The sequence below is a fragment of the Gastrolobium bilobum genome, unplaced genomic scaffold, assembly GCF_033153095.1.
Source record: "Gastrolobium bilobum isolate Gb01-03AN ecotype WA unplaced genomic scaffold, APGP_CSIRO_Gbil_v1 utg135967, whole genome shotgun sequence".
In the NCBI taxonomy this organism is placed as follows: Eukaryota; Viridiplantae; Streptophyta; class Magnoliopsida; order Fabales; family Fabaceae; genus Gastrolobium; species Gastrolobium bilobum.
In genome coordinates, this window is record NW_026897799.1 from 14277 (window position 1) to 34067 (window position 19791).

Sequence of the window (19791 nt, forward strand, 5' to 3'; positions counted from 1 at the left end):
ACACACCTTTTCTCTTCACAAAAGAGAAATCATAATCACTATCTAAATTTTCTCTTTAGAATTTCATCTCATTATACAGATGGGCAATTTTTTCATTCCTTTTTCCAAAATCTTCTTCATTTAATGGGTAATTGTATTTATTAAGAGATTGTTCAGACATAGAGCCTTGAATCATTAATGCTCAGTTGCCAACATATTAAAAGAGGAATAAACCCCAACACGCAGTTCACTACAAAAAGAGATAAATGAATATATTCATAATAAAATTTCCAAAAGCCAAGTTGGGTCGTGGAAGTATTACTTTATATGATTCTAATAAGATATACTTTAATATTATAACACTGATATTGTTTGCTTAAGACATTGTAAAGCGTTCTTAAGCATCACTTTTCAATAATTGATGCTTTTCAAGAACCTCAACCAATTTTTTTTTGGAAACAAGAACCTCAACCAATTAATATGAAAATATGGGTATGCGTTGAATGGATTTGTCTTTAGTCGCCTATCAAATTTGAACTCTCAAATTAATTGTGCAACTACTCACTACTACGATATAAAATAAATGTTCTACTTATTATGGAAAAAATTTATATCGAGAATCGACTATCGATTATTCAAACAAAAAGATAATTGTCCTATAACATTAATATACGTAAAAATTACCACTATTTCCTTATATATACATATGTAAAAAAAGCACCTCATTGAAATTAAAAGCTTACATTTGTCAAAGTGAGCAGGGATAATAAGATTTGACCAAAAATATACTTGTTCGTGACTAATGCGATCTACTTTGTAAGTTGGAGAACAAATGCCTTGCTAATCCCAAAGTTTTCTATCACATTTATTCTTTATTTATCTGCGTGCACTAGCTATATTTTTGAAAGAGTAAATATCTTTTTTAGTCCTCAGTAAATTTCATGATGTCCGTTTTAGTCCCTAAAAAATAAAAAAGGCCCATTGTGGTCTCTAAGAAATTCAAAATGGACTCATTTAGTTGAAATCGTAGTCTCTCGCAAATTCAAAAAAGACCCATATTAGTCCCTAAAAAGACTAAAATGGGTCTATTTTGAATTTCTTAGGGACCACGATGGGCCTTTTTATTCGCTAGGGACTAAAGCGGGCATCGTAAAATTGGCTGAGGACCAAAAAGTATATTTACTCTTTTTGAAATTACTATGTTCATTCTTTTCAATTAATATTTTTTTCAATTAATATATTTTTTTAATAAAATAAAAATATCACATTGTTTTTATTTTAGAGTAAATCTCTACTTCTTCTTTTTTTTGAAATATTATGGTGTCAATGGTGTGTGTCTTTCTCCCCTGTCAATGGTGTTCCTATCTTAAATAGTGGACTAAGTGAACTTATACAAAATCTGAAAAGAAGACACTAAATTGGAGGGTCTAGTGAGTCTTCTTTTAAATTTAAAATAATGATTAAGTAGTTTTTTCTTATAAAAAATAAAAAAAATTGGCTTGTATCAAAATATCTCACTGAATTAATTAATTGATGAGATCATTTTTCTGAAAATAAAGAACTGATAATATCGAAAGATAGAAAATAAAAATGAAAATTGACGATGTCCCAATTAGATTATAAACATAAGAAAGAGTTAGCTGCTCGGAATGATTTTAAATAAAAGAAAAAGAAAGGATAATAATAAAGATATAAAAGAACAATGCTAGAAGCAATAAACAAAAAGAATTTACAAAAAAAAAAAAAAAAAAAAACAAAAAGAAAAAGAAAATTCTTCAGCCTTGGTTTGGTTTTTTTAGGCACTCTACTCTCCATATATATGAGTTCCACCTTTTGGTTTAAATGCAAGAACCAGCACGTAGGTGGCTCTGGTTCATGTCTGGTCTCTTCCTGAAGACTTGTAAACATCTTTCTCCATCTCTCTCTCTCTCGCGTTGATTTGAAAAACCATGGCCTTCTGTACCTTTGTTAAGCCAAATCATTCTCTGCCCCCATGCCACAAACACAAAGCTCCAAGTCCAAACCATGGTTGCAGAAAACAGGTTAATTGGTGAATCACAAAACACATAACTGTAACTAATGTTTCAATTGTCTTTTATGATCTAACCATTTCAAAAGGCTAGACACCATCTCTGTACATATAATATTATGTTCCTCTCTTTTCCTTGCATAATGGGTCACTCTTCTTTTTCTTTCAAAAGACCATGATTTTTTCACTGATGATGGTTGATGTGTGATTGTGTCTATGTCAGCTATGTGTGAGAGCTTCAACAACTAGCTCAGGTGATGTGGAAATGACTATTATAAAGAAAGAGAAAGATGGATGGAAGATCAACTACTCAGGGGAGAAACCAGCAACACCATTGTTGGATACAATCAATTACCCAGTTCATATGAAGAATCTGTCCACACAGGTGAACCATTTAAAACTGGCATCCATTTGTGAGAGTCAATGGCATAAGACATTTTTCTTGTCTGTGCCTGGCACAACAGTTATTTTCTATGATTTTTGCTGGTTTGTGTATAAGATTATGCCTGTATTTGTCAGGATCTTGAACAACTTGCAGCAGAACTAAGGGCAGACATTGTACATAGTGTATCTAATACTGGTGGGCATCTTAGCTCAAGCTTGGGAGTGGTGGAATTAACAGTGGCTTTGCATCATGTTTTCAACACCCCTGAAGACAAGATTATATGGGATGTTGGCCATCAGGTAAATCTTTGATCCTCTTATTTACTGTTTTTTTCCAATAGAAAATTAAATATGCAAGGGTAAGACACTTGCCCTCACCACTTCGCTACGTGGTTTAATAGGGAGTGGTTTTTCCAATCACATAGGAAAATAAAAGAAATATAAACTGTATTCGTGTAGAAAAAATTGCTCTTGTAATAAAATTTCTGATTCCTGCTTCCCTGTCTATCTTTTTCCATTATTATCAAGTGTTAATGTCATGTTTAAGATGGTCTAAGAAGTATCCAAATTGCAGGCATACCCACACAAGATTCTCACAGGTAGAAGGTCCAAGATGCACACCATTAGGAAGACTTCAGGGCTAGCAGGCTTTCCCAAAAGGGATGAGAGCATTCATGACGCTTTTGGTGCTGGTCACAGTTCTACAAGTATATCTGCCGGTCTTGGTAAGATATTTTTGAATATTAAAACCAATATACTTTTTTGAGAGCGAGTCTTGGAGAAAGCTCCTTGTGACTGAATGGGTAAGGCGGCGTGCAATAGAGAATAGACCCTTAGCTCTACTCTCACAAGTCGGGAGCCTTGTGTACAGTAAAATTAAATTTATAGTACATGCATGAATCTCCCTTATTAAACAAAATTCTCAAGGCTCTCCTGTTTTTTGGTTAAAAAAATTGGTAGGCATGGCTGTTGCAAGGGATCTATTGGAAAAGAACAATAGTATCATTTCAGTGATTGGAGATGGGGCAATAACTGCAGGCCAAGCTTATGAGGCCATGAACAATGCAGGATTCCTTGATGCTAACTTGATAATTATACTTAATGACAACAAGCAAGTTTCTTTACCAACTGCCACACTTGATGGCCCTGCAACTCCAGTTGGAGCCCTAAGTAGTGCTTTAAGCAAGATTCAAGCAAGCACCCAATTCAGAAAACTTAGAGAAGCTGCAAAAGTAAGCCTCTCAAATTTTACTTAGTAACCAACATCATGGTTTCAGTACTTATCTCAAATTTCCAAACTCTGGCATTTGACTCTAATTTTATCTGCTAAAGAGTATCACAAAGCAAATAGGAGGACAAACACACCAAGTTGCAGCAAAAGTGGACGAGTATGCAAGAGGTATGATAAGCGCTTCTGGTTCTACATTTTTTGAGGAGCTTGGCTTATACTACATAGGACCTGTGGATGGTCATGACATTGAAGATCTGGTCACCATTTTTGAAAAAGTAAAAGCAATGCCAGCCCCAGGTCCAGTTTTGATTCACATTGTGACAGAGAAAGGGAAGGGATACCCTCCAGCTGAAGCAGCAGCTGATAAAATGCACGGTCAGAAAGGGAATTTTTTTTTCTTTTTATAATCTTAACAAAATCATGATGAGCAATTCTTAAGGATGCTCATACTCTCACACTTTCAGGTGTTGTCAAGTTTGATCCTAAAACAGGCCACCAGTTTAAGGCAAAAGCCTCAACACTTTCATACACCCAGTACTTTGCTGAATCTTTGATAAAGGAAGCTGAAGTAGACGATAAGATAGTAGCCATTCACGCAGCAATGGGTGGTGGAACTGGCCTAAATTATTTCCTGAAAAAGTTTCCAGACCGCTGTTTTGATGTGGGGATAGCTGAACAACATGCTGTTACATTTGCAGCTGGGTTAGCTGCTGAAGGCCTCAAGCCATTTTGTGCTATTTATTCATCATTCCTACAACGTGGATATGATCAGGTGAGTCATAAACAAAAAAAAAACAAAAAAAACTACCCATTAAACCCCGATTTGTGAGATTAGGGACGAAGAAATCCTTATACGCAGTCTTGTTCTTGTATTATTGCAAAGAGACTATAATGCATAGATAAGACTACGTACAAAGATTTATTTTCTTCCGCAAGTTAACTAGTAGCTAACTATCAACAAACAATCTCACATTGTGATTTATATTGGGTGTGAAGGTAATCCACGATGTTGATCTTCAAAAACTACCTGTACGATTTGCTCTGGATAGAGCTGGTTTGGTTGGTGCAGATGGACCAACCCATTGTGGAGCATTTGATATAACTTACATGGCTTGCTTGCCCAACATGGTGGTCATGGCTCCATCTGATGAAGCTGAACTGATGAACATGGTTGCAACCGCAACAGCTATAGATGACAGACCAAGCTGCTTTAGATTTCCAAGGGGCAATGGAATTGGAACCACTCTGCCACCAAATAACAAAGGAACCCCACTTGAGGTTAGCATGAGTAACTAGCACACATTTTCCAAACAGAATGCTTATTAGTTATGTAACCAAATTGAAGTGTTTTTTGGTTATGTAGATAGGAAAGGGGAGAATTCTAATCGAAGGAAGCAGAGTTGCTATTTTGGGATACGGTTCTATAGTTCAACAATGTTGGCAAGCCGCAGAAATGCTTAAATCACTAGGTGTTTATGTCACAGTTGCAGATGCTAGATTTTGTAAACCTTTGGATACTGGTCTCGTTAAGCTACTAGCTAAAGAGCATGAAATACTCATCACAGTGGAAGAGGGTTCTATTGGAGGTTTCGGATCACATGTTTCACAATTCTTAAGCTTAGCTGGTATCCTGGATGGACCTTTAAAGGTAAACCTTCCTCTAAGGAGAATTAACTCCTTCCATCGATTTCATTTTTAAATTATTATTCTTTAGATAAAAGAGGGCGAACCTGAATTAGTGGTAAAGACGTTCCTTTATAACTAAAAGATTATGGATTCAAATATGAAAAATAACCTCTTTACAAACATGTAAGGATAAGACTGTATAAAATGATTGTTCTCACCTTCTATTCACGCTATTTTGGGTTTAATGGGGAGTGTTTTAATTCTTTAGATATGTCACTCATTTGCATTGTTGTAATTCCTTTGTGAGCTTTACCTGCAGTGGAGAGCAATGATGCTTCCTGATAGGTACATTGAGCATGGATCACCCAAAGATCAGACTGAAGAAGCAGGACTTTCATCAAATCATATTGCTGCAACAGTCTTGTCTCTTTTGGAAAAGCCAAAAGAAGCTCTTCTGTTCAAATAAAAACACAAATGGAATAAGGATCTTGACCTGGGACCTGAAAGATACATTGTATTCTTAGAAGACTCCAGTTGCCATTGTGGTTGAGAGCAAGTTGTAAATAGCTCCACTACTAAAGCCGTTGTTGGAGTGCTTCTTGTTTGGGTTGACATCTCTTGGATATCACATCTTGGTGCACCCATATTTCGGAGTGTGAGGAGCAAGAATCATAAGTCAAACAAGAGACGAATTTATTCTTGCAATATGTACTTAAGGAACCAATCAAGGCATTATAGTGTATGTTTATTAGTTATACTACTGTAATTAACACATTACAAACACCACATAAGTCGTCAAAAATCATGATTGCCCAAAAAGCAAAACTAAAGTACGCCACGCCCCCCTCCGGTAGTAAAGCAATCATACCCTTACATTAGTCACAAAAGTAAAACTATCTGAATTTGCCCATCCATTTTATTTAAATCTGCAGATGGTCATTGACCCTCTCTGTCAACTTAATAGGCAAAAGTTACCATACTAATGCAATTTTAAAAAACAATTATTGGAATAATACACTTTTCAAACATATAATTAAATGCATGCAGTCTGTCTCACATGTTGACCAAACTAGATTAATCACGCACGTTAGAGATGTGGGAATTACAATTGTCATACGCGGACTAGTCTCGCACATTAGCTATGTGGGACTTGTGGTTATTGTCCACTAGTAAGTCTTGCATGGTTAACGTGCAGGGCTAGTCTCGTATAATCAGCGTGCAAGACTTACTAGTCCTTGTCATGTGGCATGATTGTGACCACACAATGTCTAGGTTCACATTTCAAATAGTCTCCCATGAAATGCAAGCGGAACTTGTCCCGCAAGTTTACGATGCATGACTGGTTACTAGCGTGGTAGTCCCACGTTAGAAATGTTCAGGACTAGTCTTATATGAATGGCGTGTGGAACTAACTACATTAGTTTGGTAATATCTTTCAAAAGTACATTATTTCAACAACAACAAAAAACCGCATTGGTATGGTCATTTTACCTCAACTTATTATGGTGATTTTATGACCATTATGAAATCACTTCATGCTCAATATCAATTAATGATTTAACCATGCTCAATAATTATACTATCAATATTTTTTTTGTACATTAATATTTCCATTTTAATAACAAAACAAACAAAATAGGATTTGTTAAAAGTATAAAACTAAAATATAAATGTTGAACCCTAAGTTTACAAAGACATTGAGTTTTGATGATGACAAAGCACCTACAAGCTTAACATAGAAGGCAGTGCAAAAAATCCCAAATATGTTAGAAGACCAAGACAACATGCAAAAGTGATGGGACTAATCAAGAAGACAAAGTCAACATTAAAGTCAAAGGTTTCAAATGAAGTAAGGCACTACAAGGCTCAAAGCTTGAAGACAAGTGAAGACAAAGACACTCATAGGAATTATCGTCTGTTACATTAGTTTGAGTCTTAGAAACTTAGGCTTTGTATGGGAGTTTGGAGGGGAACAGAAAGAAAGGGATCTAAGGGAAAATGAAGGATATTCCTTTCCCCTTGTTTGGGAGTTAAAAATATGATAAAGAAGAAAAATAAAGAGTTAATGAGATATTTTTACAATTTTATAATTTCTTAAAAAACTAATATAATTATTATATTTTACAAATAAAATTTAATTTAATTTTAAGGCAGATAAGTAATTTCTAATATTTTCCCCTCAAACCCCCCATATTGGGAGAACTTTGATTTTAAGGGTGAGAAGGGTTTTGAGGGTTTTACAAAAATCTCCAATTCTCTTCCCCTGTTTTTTTAAACTCACAAACAAGAGGAAGGCATAAGTAAAACCTTTCTCTTCCTACCCTTTACCTCTTAAGAGTGACTCCCAAATAAGCCCTTAGAGAATGAATTTATTGAGGTTTATCTTTTGAGTATTGCATTCATAAGTCATAAACTCGTATATAAGGAAAATACATGCTTGAATCATGCATAAAATGCCGCACACATGGAAAGTTGTTAAAATGATGTTAGAAATATTCGTTCATATGTTAAAAGTCATTAGAAATCATTTGGAACTGATTTGGATCGAAAATGTCAAAAATAGGCTTGTTGTCATTGATATATCCTGTTACGCACTGTTCACATATCAGGATACAGCATATCGGGATCACACTGTTCATATATCGAGATACAATATATCGGGATACATACTGTTCATATGTCAGGATATGGCATATCCGGATACGAGCCCGACAGATATATGGATATGAGTCTGTTATGAACTTAAAATTTGAAATCAAGAGTTCAACACCTATAAACGGCTATGATTCTCATATGACTTCTATATAAACATGTAATTAGGGTTTCTAAATCAGAAAAAAAAAAAGAGAAATGCAGAAACACTCTGTTTTTAAGAATTAACCCTTATTTAGGCTTATTTTGCATACCTTGAGAGAAAAGCTCAATATTCTTCTTCGCCTAATCTTTTCTTCTGTAATTGTGAACGTAGAGAGGTTGTTCTACATTTGTTTGAAGGTTTCTTGGTGCTGTAATTTTGTTTTGCTCAATTGGAGTTATCATATAAGTGTATAGGTTGAGTTTGGTGATCAAAGATCTTGTAAAATTCTAATTATACATCAATTTTTCAAGCATCAGTTGGAAGTTCTGAACATAGTGGATGATCGACCTCAGTTTGGATGTAGCTTGGTGTTTTATCTTCCTTACCCTTATCTTTTTAATTTTCGCTATTAATTCTCTGTTTGTGATGTTATTTACATTGCTTTGAATCTGTTTTTGGGTTTGTAAGGGTTTGATTTCTGTTCTACCATGTTTTGGTGAGGTTTCTTGAAAAATAGGTTTGAAAAACTAAGTTTCTTCAAAAAGAAGTTAACCACAATTCACCCCCTCCTCTTGTGATATTGTTAGCCATCTTTCTTTACAATATATTCGAGCCATGACTCAACTAAGCTAAGATTGCAGGATCTGTCCAAGATTTATCTCCTCTAAGGATACAGTCCGTAGGAAAGAAATACAGTGGAAACAAAAGAAACATGTGAATTAATTATACCATTGAATTATCATTGTCCAAATCAATCATATATAAAATATATCTCTAATAATGAGCATGTTTATAAGATATTTCTCTACAATACGAGTTTTAGTATAAAACTCCTATAAAGGGTTTATGTCTTCTAGACTACCATAAGGTGAATGCTATGTATGGCACTTGTGTTCACGTTTTGGCTTTTTTCATGTTAGTTAAGCCTTATTAGGTATTATACTAGTATGAGGATGAGCATAAGTCCAGCAGAGTCCATTCCCATCTGTCTACATTGGTTGAACGACTTAGGTTTGGTTCAGATGGGCTTTTTTAGAAATTATATTTTTTCAAAAATATTATTTCTCAATCTAGATAAGTGTTTGGATGTTAGATTTAAAAAAAAAAACCGCAAAAAGGTCAAAATCCTTTTTTTTATCAACAGCAGAAGTTATAAGCTAAATACTTTTCTCAAAATAAAATTTGCCACAATCCCAACCTCAACCAACCCCATTGCAGCAGCTGCCACCACCATATTCATTGCCTCCACCACCACTTGAAGATATAAAGCCACTAGAGCTTGTATTGGATATTATAGTTTTGACTATGATCAAAGCAAGACAAATAAATCCATCCTAACATAGAAGAAAAGTCATGGCCAAATTGAATATGAAGCATATTATGAAACAAAGTAATAAATAGACCAAAAGTGGTGAAAAGCTTGAAGAGTCCTAGCTTACTTGGGATAGTATAGAATATTTTATGTTACAATGTCCTTGTCCTTATGAATCATGTTGAAATTTGAAGAGTGCACACGCGCAAACATCCTAGTACTCTACTTGGGACATGACTTACATTTATGTTCTTATCTCTATCTGTGTGATCATATATAACTCATGCATGATTAACATCTTCATCACATGCATAACATCATTATGAGTCCATTAATATATATTTTGATAGGATTCCTAGGCTAGAAACATCAAAAAGATAAACCTAGTACAAATTAAAAAATATGTCGGATGTTCTTAGGTTAAAATCAAATGTTCCACATTTTAAGAATAGTTGAGCCATATAAGTTTCGTAGCTATTAAAGTTAATACTGTGTGTTAGTGACTTAACCGCCTATATAAGCCTTGTGGGCACTAAACCCTAGGCCATATTGTGTCTCCTACGTGATTTTTGCTGAGTCTTGAAGTCAGCCACCCTTTGCCACCTTCTTCTTCATTTTTGTGAGCCAATGAGCTTCCTTTCTTCTTGGTTTCTTCATCAAACACTTGAGTGGGTGTCTTGGTTGAGTGTGTGTGAGCTTTGTGAAGGAGGTGAGTTCTTCATTCTGAGTTGTAGATATTGTTGGCGAGGTGTTGAGGGGCTGAGTTGGTGTCCCTTTGGTGAGAGCTCTTGTTCTTGGCTTGTGAAGCTTCACGAAGCTTCCTTTGTGTAGAAAGATCCAAGCTTGTGTTAGCATTTTCGTTTTGGGACCAAGTCAGAACCTTTGGAGTTGGTTGTGAGCTCCAAGATCCTTCCATTTCTGAGTTTGAAGCTTTGGTTAGTTGCCTAACCTTAATTATGAGTTTAAATGATTTAAAGGTAGTGTCTTTGCATGTAAATGAGTTAAGCAAGTAACTAACATGTGTATGAACCTGTATAGACCTAAAAATGGAGTCTTGAACGCATTTATTTGGTAAAAGTTGGACCTTTGGTGGATATCTTCGCGAAATGCAGAAACTGCATTCTGTCGCGAAATATTCGGATATTTGGTCGATAAATATCCGGATATTGATATCCAGATATGGATATCCGGATATTGATATCTGGATATGAGGATCTGGATATCCGGATATTGATATCCGGATATTGCCAGTGAGATATCCGGATATTGATATCCGGATATGTCCCCGACAAATATCCGGATATTCTGGGTTTGCGTGGAACAGTAGCGTACTGTTCATCCAGAACTAATGTTTGAGGGTTTGTGGACCCTAAATTTAGGAAGTTGAACTTCTGTAATTATTGAACTAAGTCAGAATCAATGGATTAAGGGCTTACGGCTTGGTGAGAAGCCCTAAGACGTAAAACGTATAAGAAAGACGTTGTCTCTATGATGTATGCTTGTAGTGCATGTTTATTGATTTATTATTGGTCCATATCAGATTGTGATTCTGCTGTGTTTGGACTTTGAGGATTGGTTGGACTCTTGGCTTGGAGTGTTAGCTTGCAAGGTAAGCTTTTGTGTCCTCGGTTTAGCCATGTTGTGGTTCCACCATGTCCCATTGGGGTATGTTATATGCATGCTGTGTTACATGCTTTTGATATTTTGAAATGCTTTTGAGCTGGTATGTGCAATGGCTTATAATATGTATGTGTTGTTTTCACTTAGTCGGTAAGCCTGAGTATGTAGCGTCATACAAGATGGTGAGTCTGTGGGTGGGTGCAAGTAGCGTCTTGCATATTGTGTGGGTAATACACGTATTCCTGCATTTCTCTTATAAGTATTGTATTGACACACATGACATGATTATCTGCTGCATTGCACTATTTTAGAAATGATATTGATGAACTGCTTTTGAACTTATATTGCACATGTAAGTGAGCTTAGGGTGGAAGATCCTTGAGGACCCCTTGTCTTACTGAGATTTCTTGTTTAGAGATCTCACCCCATGTTTGGGGAATGCTTATTTCAGGTTCAGGTAGTATGGGGACTGATGTCTCTGGCGGCAGAAGGCCAGAGCTTAGTTGATGATATTGCTGTTATTTATGCTGACATGTTGGATGCTAGTTATATCTGCTGATTTGATGTATTAGCTTACTTTTATTATGTTACTGTTGATGAGACGATGTGGGCTTTGTTGCCTTATGTGTGTGAGCATGGGGATTGTCCATGTCACTGATGTTAGTACTTATAGTTGGAGTTATATAAACTGCTAGTTGGTTCGGTCTACGTGTGGTAGTTCCGTGACTAGAGACATACTTATGTTATTTAATTAATGAGGTATTCCAGTTAGCTGTTTATTGCAATATACATACAGGAGATGTTTTGAAAATGGTTAAGTAATCAAGTTGGTAATGATTAATGGCATCATAATTGAAAAGAAAAAGATATTCCGCATTTTTAATTAAGCGCAGCTTAATACGGTAGTATGATAACATTACCGGATATATACGGGGTGTTACACATTTCCTCCATGGCCAAACTTTATTTTCTTTCATCCTTAAAAACCCATTTTTGATTAAGCCATCGAATGGCCATTCCATTTTATCAAAGATACTAAGCTATACATAGAAAGTGAAACCCATATCTTATATTCAACCTTAGAAGCTCCTTTTGAGAGAAAAAAAACCCATCAAAGATAGACCCATTTTCGTGCAAGCATTGGGGGTGGTCATGGATGGAGATTTTGATCTCTTGGTAGCTTGAAAACCTCCTCTCTATTCTTGGTTGAAGCTTTAAGGTAAGGAAACCTAACACCCTATGAGTTTTCATGGACATTTCATAACCTAGGGTTTGATAAATTATAGGTTTTGTAAGTTATTAATTGGGAGTGGATTTTGATAGTGGTTTTGTATGTGTTGATGATGTAGTATTGAACTTAGTGGAGTCTTAGTTGAAGACCAATCATTGGAGCTTTCCTTTGGCCAAGACCTAGCTTCTTGAAATTCTCAAGAATAGGGTAAGATGCTACATATATGTTCTTGGTGAAGTTCTATATATGGGCTTGACAATATATGTGTCATATGTATTATTAATTGGATTTACACCTTTTAAATAGGTGGTATTGGTGTGAAAATTGGTGGTTTTGATCTCTTGGATATTGATAAAGCTTTGGAAAGAAAGTCTGCAAGAGGTAAACTCTTGGACCTTGGGATTTATCCTTTTTGTTGTTCCATTATGCTCCTTTCGAGTTATGGTTATGTATTGGATGATTGATGGCTGGGAAGCATCGACACGCCAATTTCACTCAAAAATAAATGTCATACACGTGTTCGACACCGACACGCTCAGACATGCGGTCAATTTTTTGGGACACATTGACTATTTCGGCATGCGAATTTGACCATGTCTGACACTGTTAAATGTCATTTTCATTAAAAAATTAATTTTAAAACATTTAAAATTTAAAATATATTAATAAAATTATATTTAAAAAGAATTAAAAAACATTTAATAAATATTTAAAGAAAAACTTCACCAAACCCATTTCGTTCGCGCCACTACTCTCTTTCTTCCTCCTTCGCATACCTTTGCCGTCGTCTACCATCGGCTCCTGCTAGTAACTGATATGTGCTCTAATGTCTCTCTCTAATCTCTCTTTATGTCTCACTGATCTGGTCTCTCTTTCTCATCCTTTTTTTTCTTCTATTTGAAGTGGGTAATGAGGGCTATGATGGGGAATTCGTAAATAAGGCCCTAAACAATGTGCGGGTTTGTGAATGTCGTTATTTAAGTTGAAAATTTTTCTTTTGGAATTTATATCTTTGCACCTACAAAGGAATTGACATCCTTTCCTTAGGGCATACTTGGTTCAGCTGAAAATAAGTAGGTAGAAAATGGGGTAGTGAAAAGTTTTGGGGAAAAAGAAAGAAAGAAAAGATTTGCTTGTAGCAATCAAATTGTGGGGTGTTGAAAAATAGAGTGCAACGCAGTTTCACTACAACCTCAAAATTCTTAGTTTCTCCTTAATATTAAGAAATGGAGCTGAAAGTAAATTTTCAGTTGTTCACCCATTTCCATTAACTAACAAGCAACAACTCCGCGAAAATTAAAATCTTCAATTCCACTTAATTTTCATTTCTTATTTTCCATCTTGCCTATTAAGCATACCATTGTATTTTGTTGTCTTACTAGTTGTAGGTATTACTTTATCTGTGAAGATTCCTTTTATCTTAATTTATTGTTCGTAAAGTGCCTACATATTGCTCATAATTTTAGTGTATGTGTGAGGTTTTATAATGTTACTATGATAGTTCATTGTGGTTGATAGTATTTTTATTGTTCTTGGTTTATGATGATGAACCTAGAGTTAATGTTGACAACATCTTGGAAGAAAGAGATCCAAATTACAAACATTATTATGGAACCGTTTGTATCTTAGGACTTAGATTGTTAATATTGTCTCTGAAGTTACAATTTTGGTTAATTTAGTGTTGTCATATTTTTCTTATTAATTTTATTTTTGTTTGACACATTTACAGAATTACAGTATGAATCATTCAAGTTCTGTCTAAACCAATGCCACTGATAGTGCCACTACTGCTAGTGCTTCTGCTAGTGCCACTGCAATGAATTACTGGATAAACCCCTATAGAAATGTGTTACCAAAATAGATGCTAAAGTAGAAGCAAGAGGAAATTTGTCTTGGATGTGCAACTTTTGTAAAAACAATTATAAAAGTTTGTATACTAGAGTAAGGGCTTATTTGTTGAAAATATCAGGCAAAGGAATTGGGAAATGCTCAATGGTGCAAAATAAAGACATGATAGAGATGGAAAAATTGGATCAAGAAGCTGAACAAAGAATGCAATCTAATGTACCCAGAAATGTACCTTTACCCCTTTCTAGCTCTTTCGCTGGCCCAAAAAAAAGAAGAACTACGAGTTCTTTTGGGATGGCATTCAATGTTAGGGAGCGAGAATAATTAAATTATCTAATTGCTAGAATTTTTTATTCAACAGGATTGCCATTCAATTTGGCAAAGAACCCTTACATCCAAGCTTCATATACTTATGCAACAAATCATAATATTGGAGGTTATTTGCCATCGGGATATAACACGTTACGAACCACTCTATTGCAAAAGGAGAAATAAAATATTGGTAGGTTGTGTGAACTATTCGAGAGGCATGGACTTATAAGGGGTGAGTATTGTAAGTGATAGATGGAGTGACTCACAAAGAAAGCCACACATTAATTTCATGACAGTACTCGGGGGATATTAAGGATAAAAAATTCATTTTCAGGTTGTTTGTTGGACTTCTGTAATTTGTTTAAGTGTGTTTGTTTGTTTGCTCGAGGGAGACTAATGTTGCAAACTGTAAAGGAGTAGGCAATTGATTGAGCAGGAATTCCCATCTATTACTTGGACACCATGTGTTGTTCACTCGTTGAGTTTAGTTGTGAAAAATATTTATGCTGCAGAGAATATGGAGAATAATCAAATAATATATGAGGAATGCAGTTGAATTTATGATATTGTAGGTGATGTTGCTGCAATAAAGCATTTCATTATGAATTATTCTATGGGATTGACCATCTTTAATGAGTTTATGAGTTTGAAGTTGCTTTCTATGGCTGATACCTATTTTGTTTCAATGTTTGTGATGCTGAAGAGATTCAAGTTAATAAAGAGTGATCTCCAAAATGTGGTGATAAGTGAAACATAAAGTATTTATAGAGTTTAACATCTTGGGAGGGCCAAATTCATGAAGGGAAAATTATTGGATGATTGTTTTTGGAATTCAATTGATTATATACTTGCTTTCATTGCTCCTATTTATAATGTGATCAGAGCTTATTGTCTTCGTTGATATATGATATGTGGGATGGGATGATTGTGAAAGTGAAGAAATCTATATATCATAAAGAGAGGAAGAGGATGAATGAGATCTAATCTTTTTGTAACAGCCTGTTGTACACCGGTATTGTTAACATTGATTATGATATTAAGCGCAGTTACAAGCACAACAATTCATTTGTAAAAATGCGAGTAAACTTTTTCTTTTTCATTACATGAGTATTTAAAATAATAATAAAACGTAATGAGTAAAAGCTGTGATCATAACTAAAATATAAACACAGAATAATTATAAATAATACCTAACTATCATGTAATGCTTCTCTCAAGTCACTAAGGGGTTTCTATAAACTCACTTAGCATAAATCTCACTTTTACGATTTTACATAACTGAACATGGTTCAGTAATCTGGATATTACAAGAGATCTGTATGCTACGAACCTCCCATCTTTTAGTATGTTATTTTAGACTTAATTATCTTTCCAACAAGCTATCACACGTTCTATAAAGTCCTCGTTTGCTCTGGTTATCACCGTTTGAAGTTGGACAAGCAAAGCTGCCAGCAACCTCAAACAGGGCTCTAAACAGCCTCTACTCTTTCAACGATTTTGGACAAACTACTCCACCAATTGCTCTCAAATTTTTATACAATAAACTAGACACCTCAAGCTTCAATTTGACAAATCATGGGCCTAATTTCACCAAGAATTAAGGTGGGAATAAATTCCCCAATTCAGTAACCCGACAGCCCCAAGTGCAAGGCAATTCTGGGCAGTCCCTGTTCAAACGCCTCTACAAGTCTACGTACAACTCCAGTGTATACCAAATTTTGACACATTGTAGTTGACATCTCAATCTTAAAAATGATGTATGTCACATCCTTGTTGTACTTCTTTGGAGGGAGATATGGTCTCCTAAAGTTTACCCAAAATCTGTCATTTTCTAGAAAATTCGACGGCATCTCCTTTATTTATTCAACCTATCCAACTTTATCAAAAGTGTGTTAACTATCATCAATGGTACATAATATACAAGAGTGGCACTAAAGGACCAGCAATACCTTGGTGCTCTTACAACCCACAATAATTTATATCAATTTACTCAATTTACATCTCATTACTTACATTTTCATAACTTAACATGTTTCAATCACCTCAATCCATTTTGCATGCATTCTTTCTACATATACATAATTATCAACTAAAATAGGCATAATTCCCTTTCATCATACATTATCCTTCAATATTACACAAGGTCCATTATTACAATTATAATTTCCCAATTACAACATAATGAATTAAACCTCAAAATAAAGCATAACAAATGTATAACTAGACTTAGGCAAAAAGATGGCATGAACAAATATGACAATATACATCAACATAAATCCATATACAATGTTCATGCCCTAAGTCTAGCCTATGTCACAATGGCCTCAAAATGCAAAATAAGATCTATGTCTACATTCTCATCCTAGGGGCCTCTTGCCCACAGTTCCTGTCTCACTGCTACTACCTGAAATAAAGTCCCCGAGACAGGGTGAGATATAAAAATATATCTCAGTAACCCAGAGGTTCTGGAGATTACTCCGTCCAATGGATCACTTAGATGTAAATCAATAACATATTATAACAACCAAAGAGGGATAAAGCAAGGGATTTAGTGAAGTAGGGATGCATATGGAGTAAAAATACGATGAAGCTTATTACAAAAAAAAAAAAAATACAATGAAGCTGAAATGGTCGATACCAAATCCACGCAACATCCGGCCTATTGGCCTCGGCATATAGCCTATGGGTTTTCATCCAAGGAAGTGTTCCCAGAACATCAACCAAGACATCCTTCCATCCATATACACCCGAGATATTCCTAGAGTGCTCCTCAACGGATGACACCCCATGACCCCATGTCAACTGGAACTCCCTCACGGAGACCTATCCAGTGGAAGTCTGTAACGCGCGAAGGCAATAGTCTACTGGCGAGAGATACAGTACATCCTATGTACCCACTATACATACATATAAACATGAGCATGTTATAATACACTATCAACATACGCCTCCAACCACTACCCCAAGGGGTATGGTGGAGCACAAACGGGGACTAACCCCAGTACCAAGGGATTACCGTACGGAAGCTGCTTCTCTAGGTAGCTCCAAAGCAAAACACCACCGAGCTTGGTCCAATAAGAAATGCCTACATATAGGTCATTCCTATATCAATTATAATCACATAACCACATTAACTCGGTTACTCAAGCATTCATGAATTTTTACATAAATACTCATCACAATCCTTTTGGTCAAGGACCAAAGGTAACCCACCAAGCTCACCGTTCCAAGTTCACATCCGTGAGAGGAAACCTACAATGATCACACAAGGATCATCAACACAACGGTGCAACCAATCAAAATACAAAGCACCAAAGTCCCCCCCCCCAACATATGCATAGGTTCGGCCAAATGGCCCAAAATTACCAAACTATGTTCTTAATTTTATTTCAAGGTTCCTATGGCTTCACAAGCTCAACCCAACACCAATTCAAGCCCTTAATTCCATCCAATCACATCACAACACCATTTTCCTTAATTAACCTCTTTATGGCCGAAATGCACACACACACACACATATCCAATGATTTTTCTTCCAATTCAACTACCTCACACCCACACACATCCTATTTAAACTTAGCTCCAAGTCTCAAAATACCAATTGCATGAATTTTACATCATCCAACTTTATATCCCCTCACATGGCCGAAATCGACATGGATGCATACTCAAGGTTTTTTTAATTTGATTCAACACTTCCACACATAATACAATCTTATACTTAACTCATACAAATATTTCATAACTCAATTGCACAGTCCTACAACATGTCAATATCCCAAAGTCATGCATACCAACATCAAAATTGCCTAAGCTACCAATATTTTTCACCAATAATTTGTATGAGCTCAATCACTATAAAACATCATTCTAAGCCGCTTTTATCTAATACACATTTTCAATTTGAGCTCTCTAACCATATCAATCCAAGCATACAAGCCCTAGGTCTTCAAATTTAAATCCAATGAATCAACTAATTAAAAGTGTGGAAACTTACTCACAAGAAAGGCCTAGGACTCCTCCACATAATACCCAAGCATTGGAGGATCAATAAACTCCAAGAATACCAAATCTCCTCACTTGGCCGCGGACTTGGGTGTGGTTTTTCTCCTAAATCAATGAGTTTCAAACCTTAAAAATATCATGGTTGTGTTTAGGAGGTTGTTTTATGTTGTGCAAATTGTAATCAATTTTAAATCTTCCACAAATATACGCAAGTGCACGTGTCACAAGTAATAAAGGGATCTGTGAGTCCAAGTATCGTTCCCACGGAAATAAATGTCAAGTAATGATTATTTAGGTGAAGAAAGTGAGTAAAGTGATTGATTATAATTGTTGGTTTTGTAAAATAAAAGGCAACTAATTATAAGAAAACAAGAAACTAAAATAATAGGTATTAAGATGATGGATGAGATATAGGTCAGGATCAATTTCTCTGATACAACAATACTGATCTGATGCTTTTACAATGCTATATCGATGTTTAACTAGTAACCAAACACTAATGTATGCTGGGGCTTTTTTTGGCCAACCTAACATATATACCCAATAACTAATTCCCACATCTCTATGGCCAAACTAATCACTGAATTGTTAAGTTCAAGTTATAGGTTATGTGGTGTGAATGATCTCTCTACCCACAACTTAATTAAGTTAATTTAACTCGATTAATCCACACTATTCAACAAGGGTCTGGATTCGGAAACCTCTCGGCCCCAACCTTCTCAATATTACATATGTATCTCTCGACATGCACACAAGAATAAGATTAAGCAAACTCGTTGAATAACTAATTAAACATTAACATAAACAAATTTAGGCATACATCTCAATGTTACAGCATAGGTACTTTATCACCTAACCTATGGAGCAATTTAGCTCATAATGAAATTAAATAAAAAAGAGAAAAAAAAGAAAGAATTCATTGGAAAACAGAAAAGAAGTTGAAAACAATTGTTGTAGGAAGACGTCGTCACTGCCTTGCTCCAGCACTTCTCCAGCGCTGCTCTTCCTCTTCCAAGAACCCCACTATCTCCCTCTAAAACTCTCCTCCTTGCTTCTGGCCTTCTGAACCTTGAACCTCTCTAACTGTGTTTCGAATTGTGTTTTAACTCGTGGAGGAGCTCTTCTTAAATAGGAAAAATGGTTGGGCTTTAGGCTTTAGGAATTAATAGTGGAGATTCATGAATCCGGTTGCTGCAGCCTTATCTTATCCCTAAATTCTTGGGCTGTTGGCACTTGATTAGATAAGATCTTAATCTTCTTGATTTTCTTGTGCCAATATTTTTGTTGACCGAACAAGAGTTTGTTGTCCTTGTTCTTTGGGATTTTGGGATAAGACTCAATCTTTGAAATCGTCCTTGATCCTTGGGATTTTCGGATTTGTTGGCACTTAATTGGATAAGATCTTTATCTTCTTGGA

General features: G+C 35.5%; 1 protein-coding gene across 1 annotated transcript; it reads left to right on the forward strand.

The window, feature by feature from the left end:
• Window positions 1-2231: 2231 nt before the first annotated feature.
• Window positions 2232-5715, forward strand: LOC133310420 (probable 1-deoxy-D-xylulose-5-phosphate synthase 2, chloroplastic; the record flags this gene model as incomplete). Its single annotated transcript, XM_061511350.1, has 9 exons — window positions 2232-2393; window positions 2528-2692; window positions 2967-3117; window positions 3353-3624; window positions 3725-3998; window positions 4088-4395; window positions 4620-4901; window positions 4987-5271; window positions 5569-5715. Coding segments are annotated over 9 exons (2046 nt in total), but the record flags the coding sequence as incomplete, so codon positions are not given.
• Between the last annotated feature and the right edge of the window lie 14076 nt (window positions 5716-19791).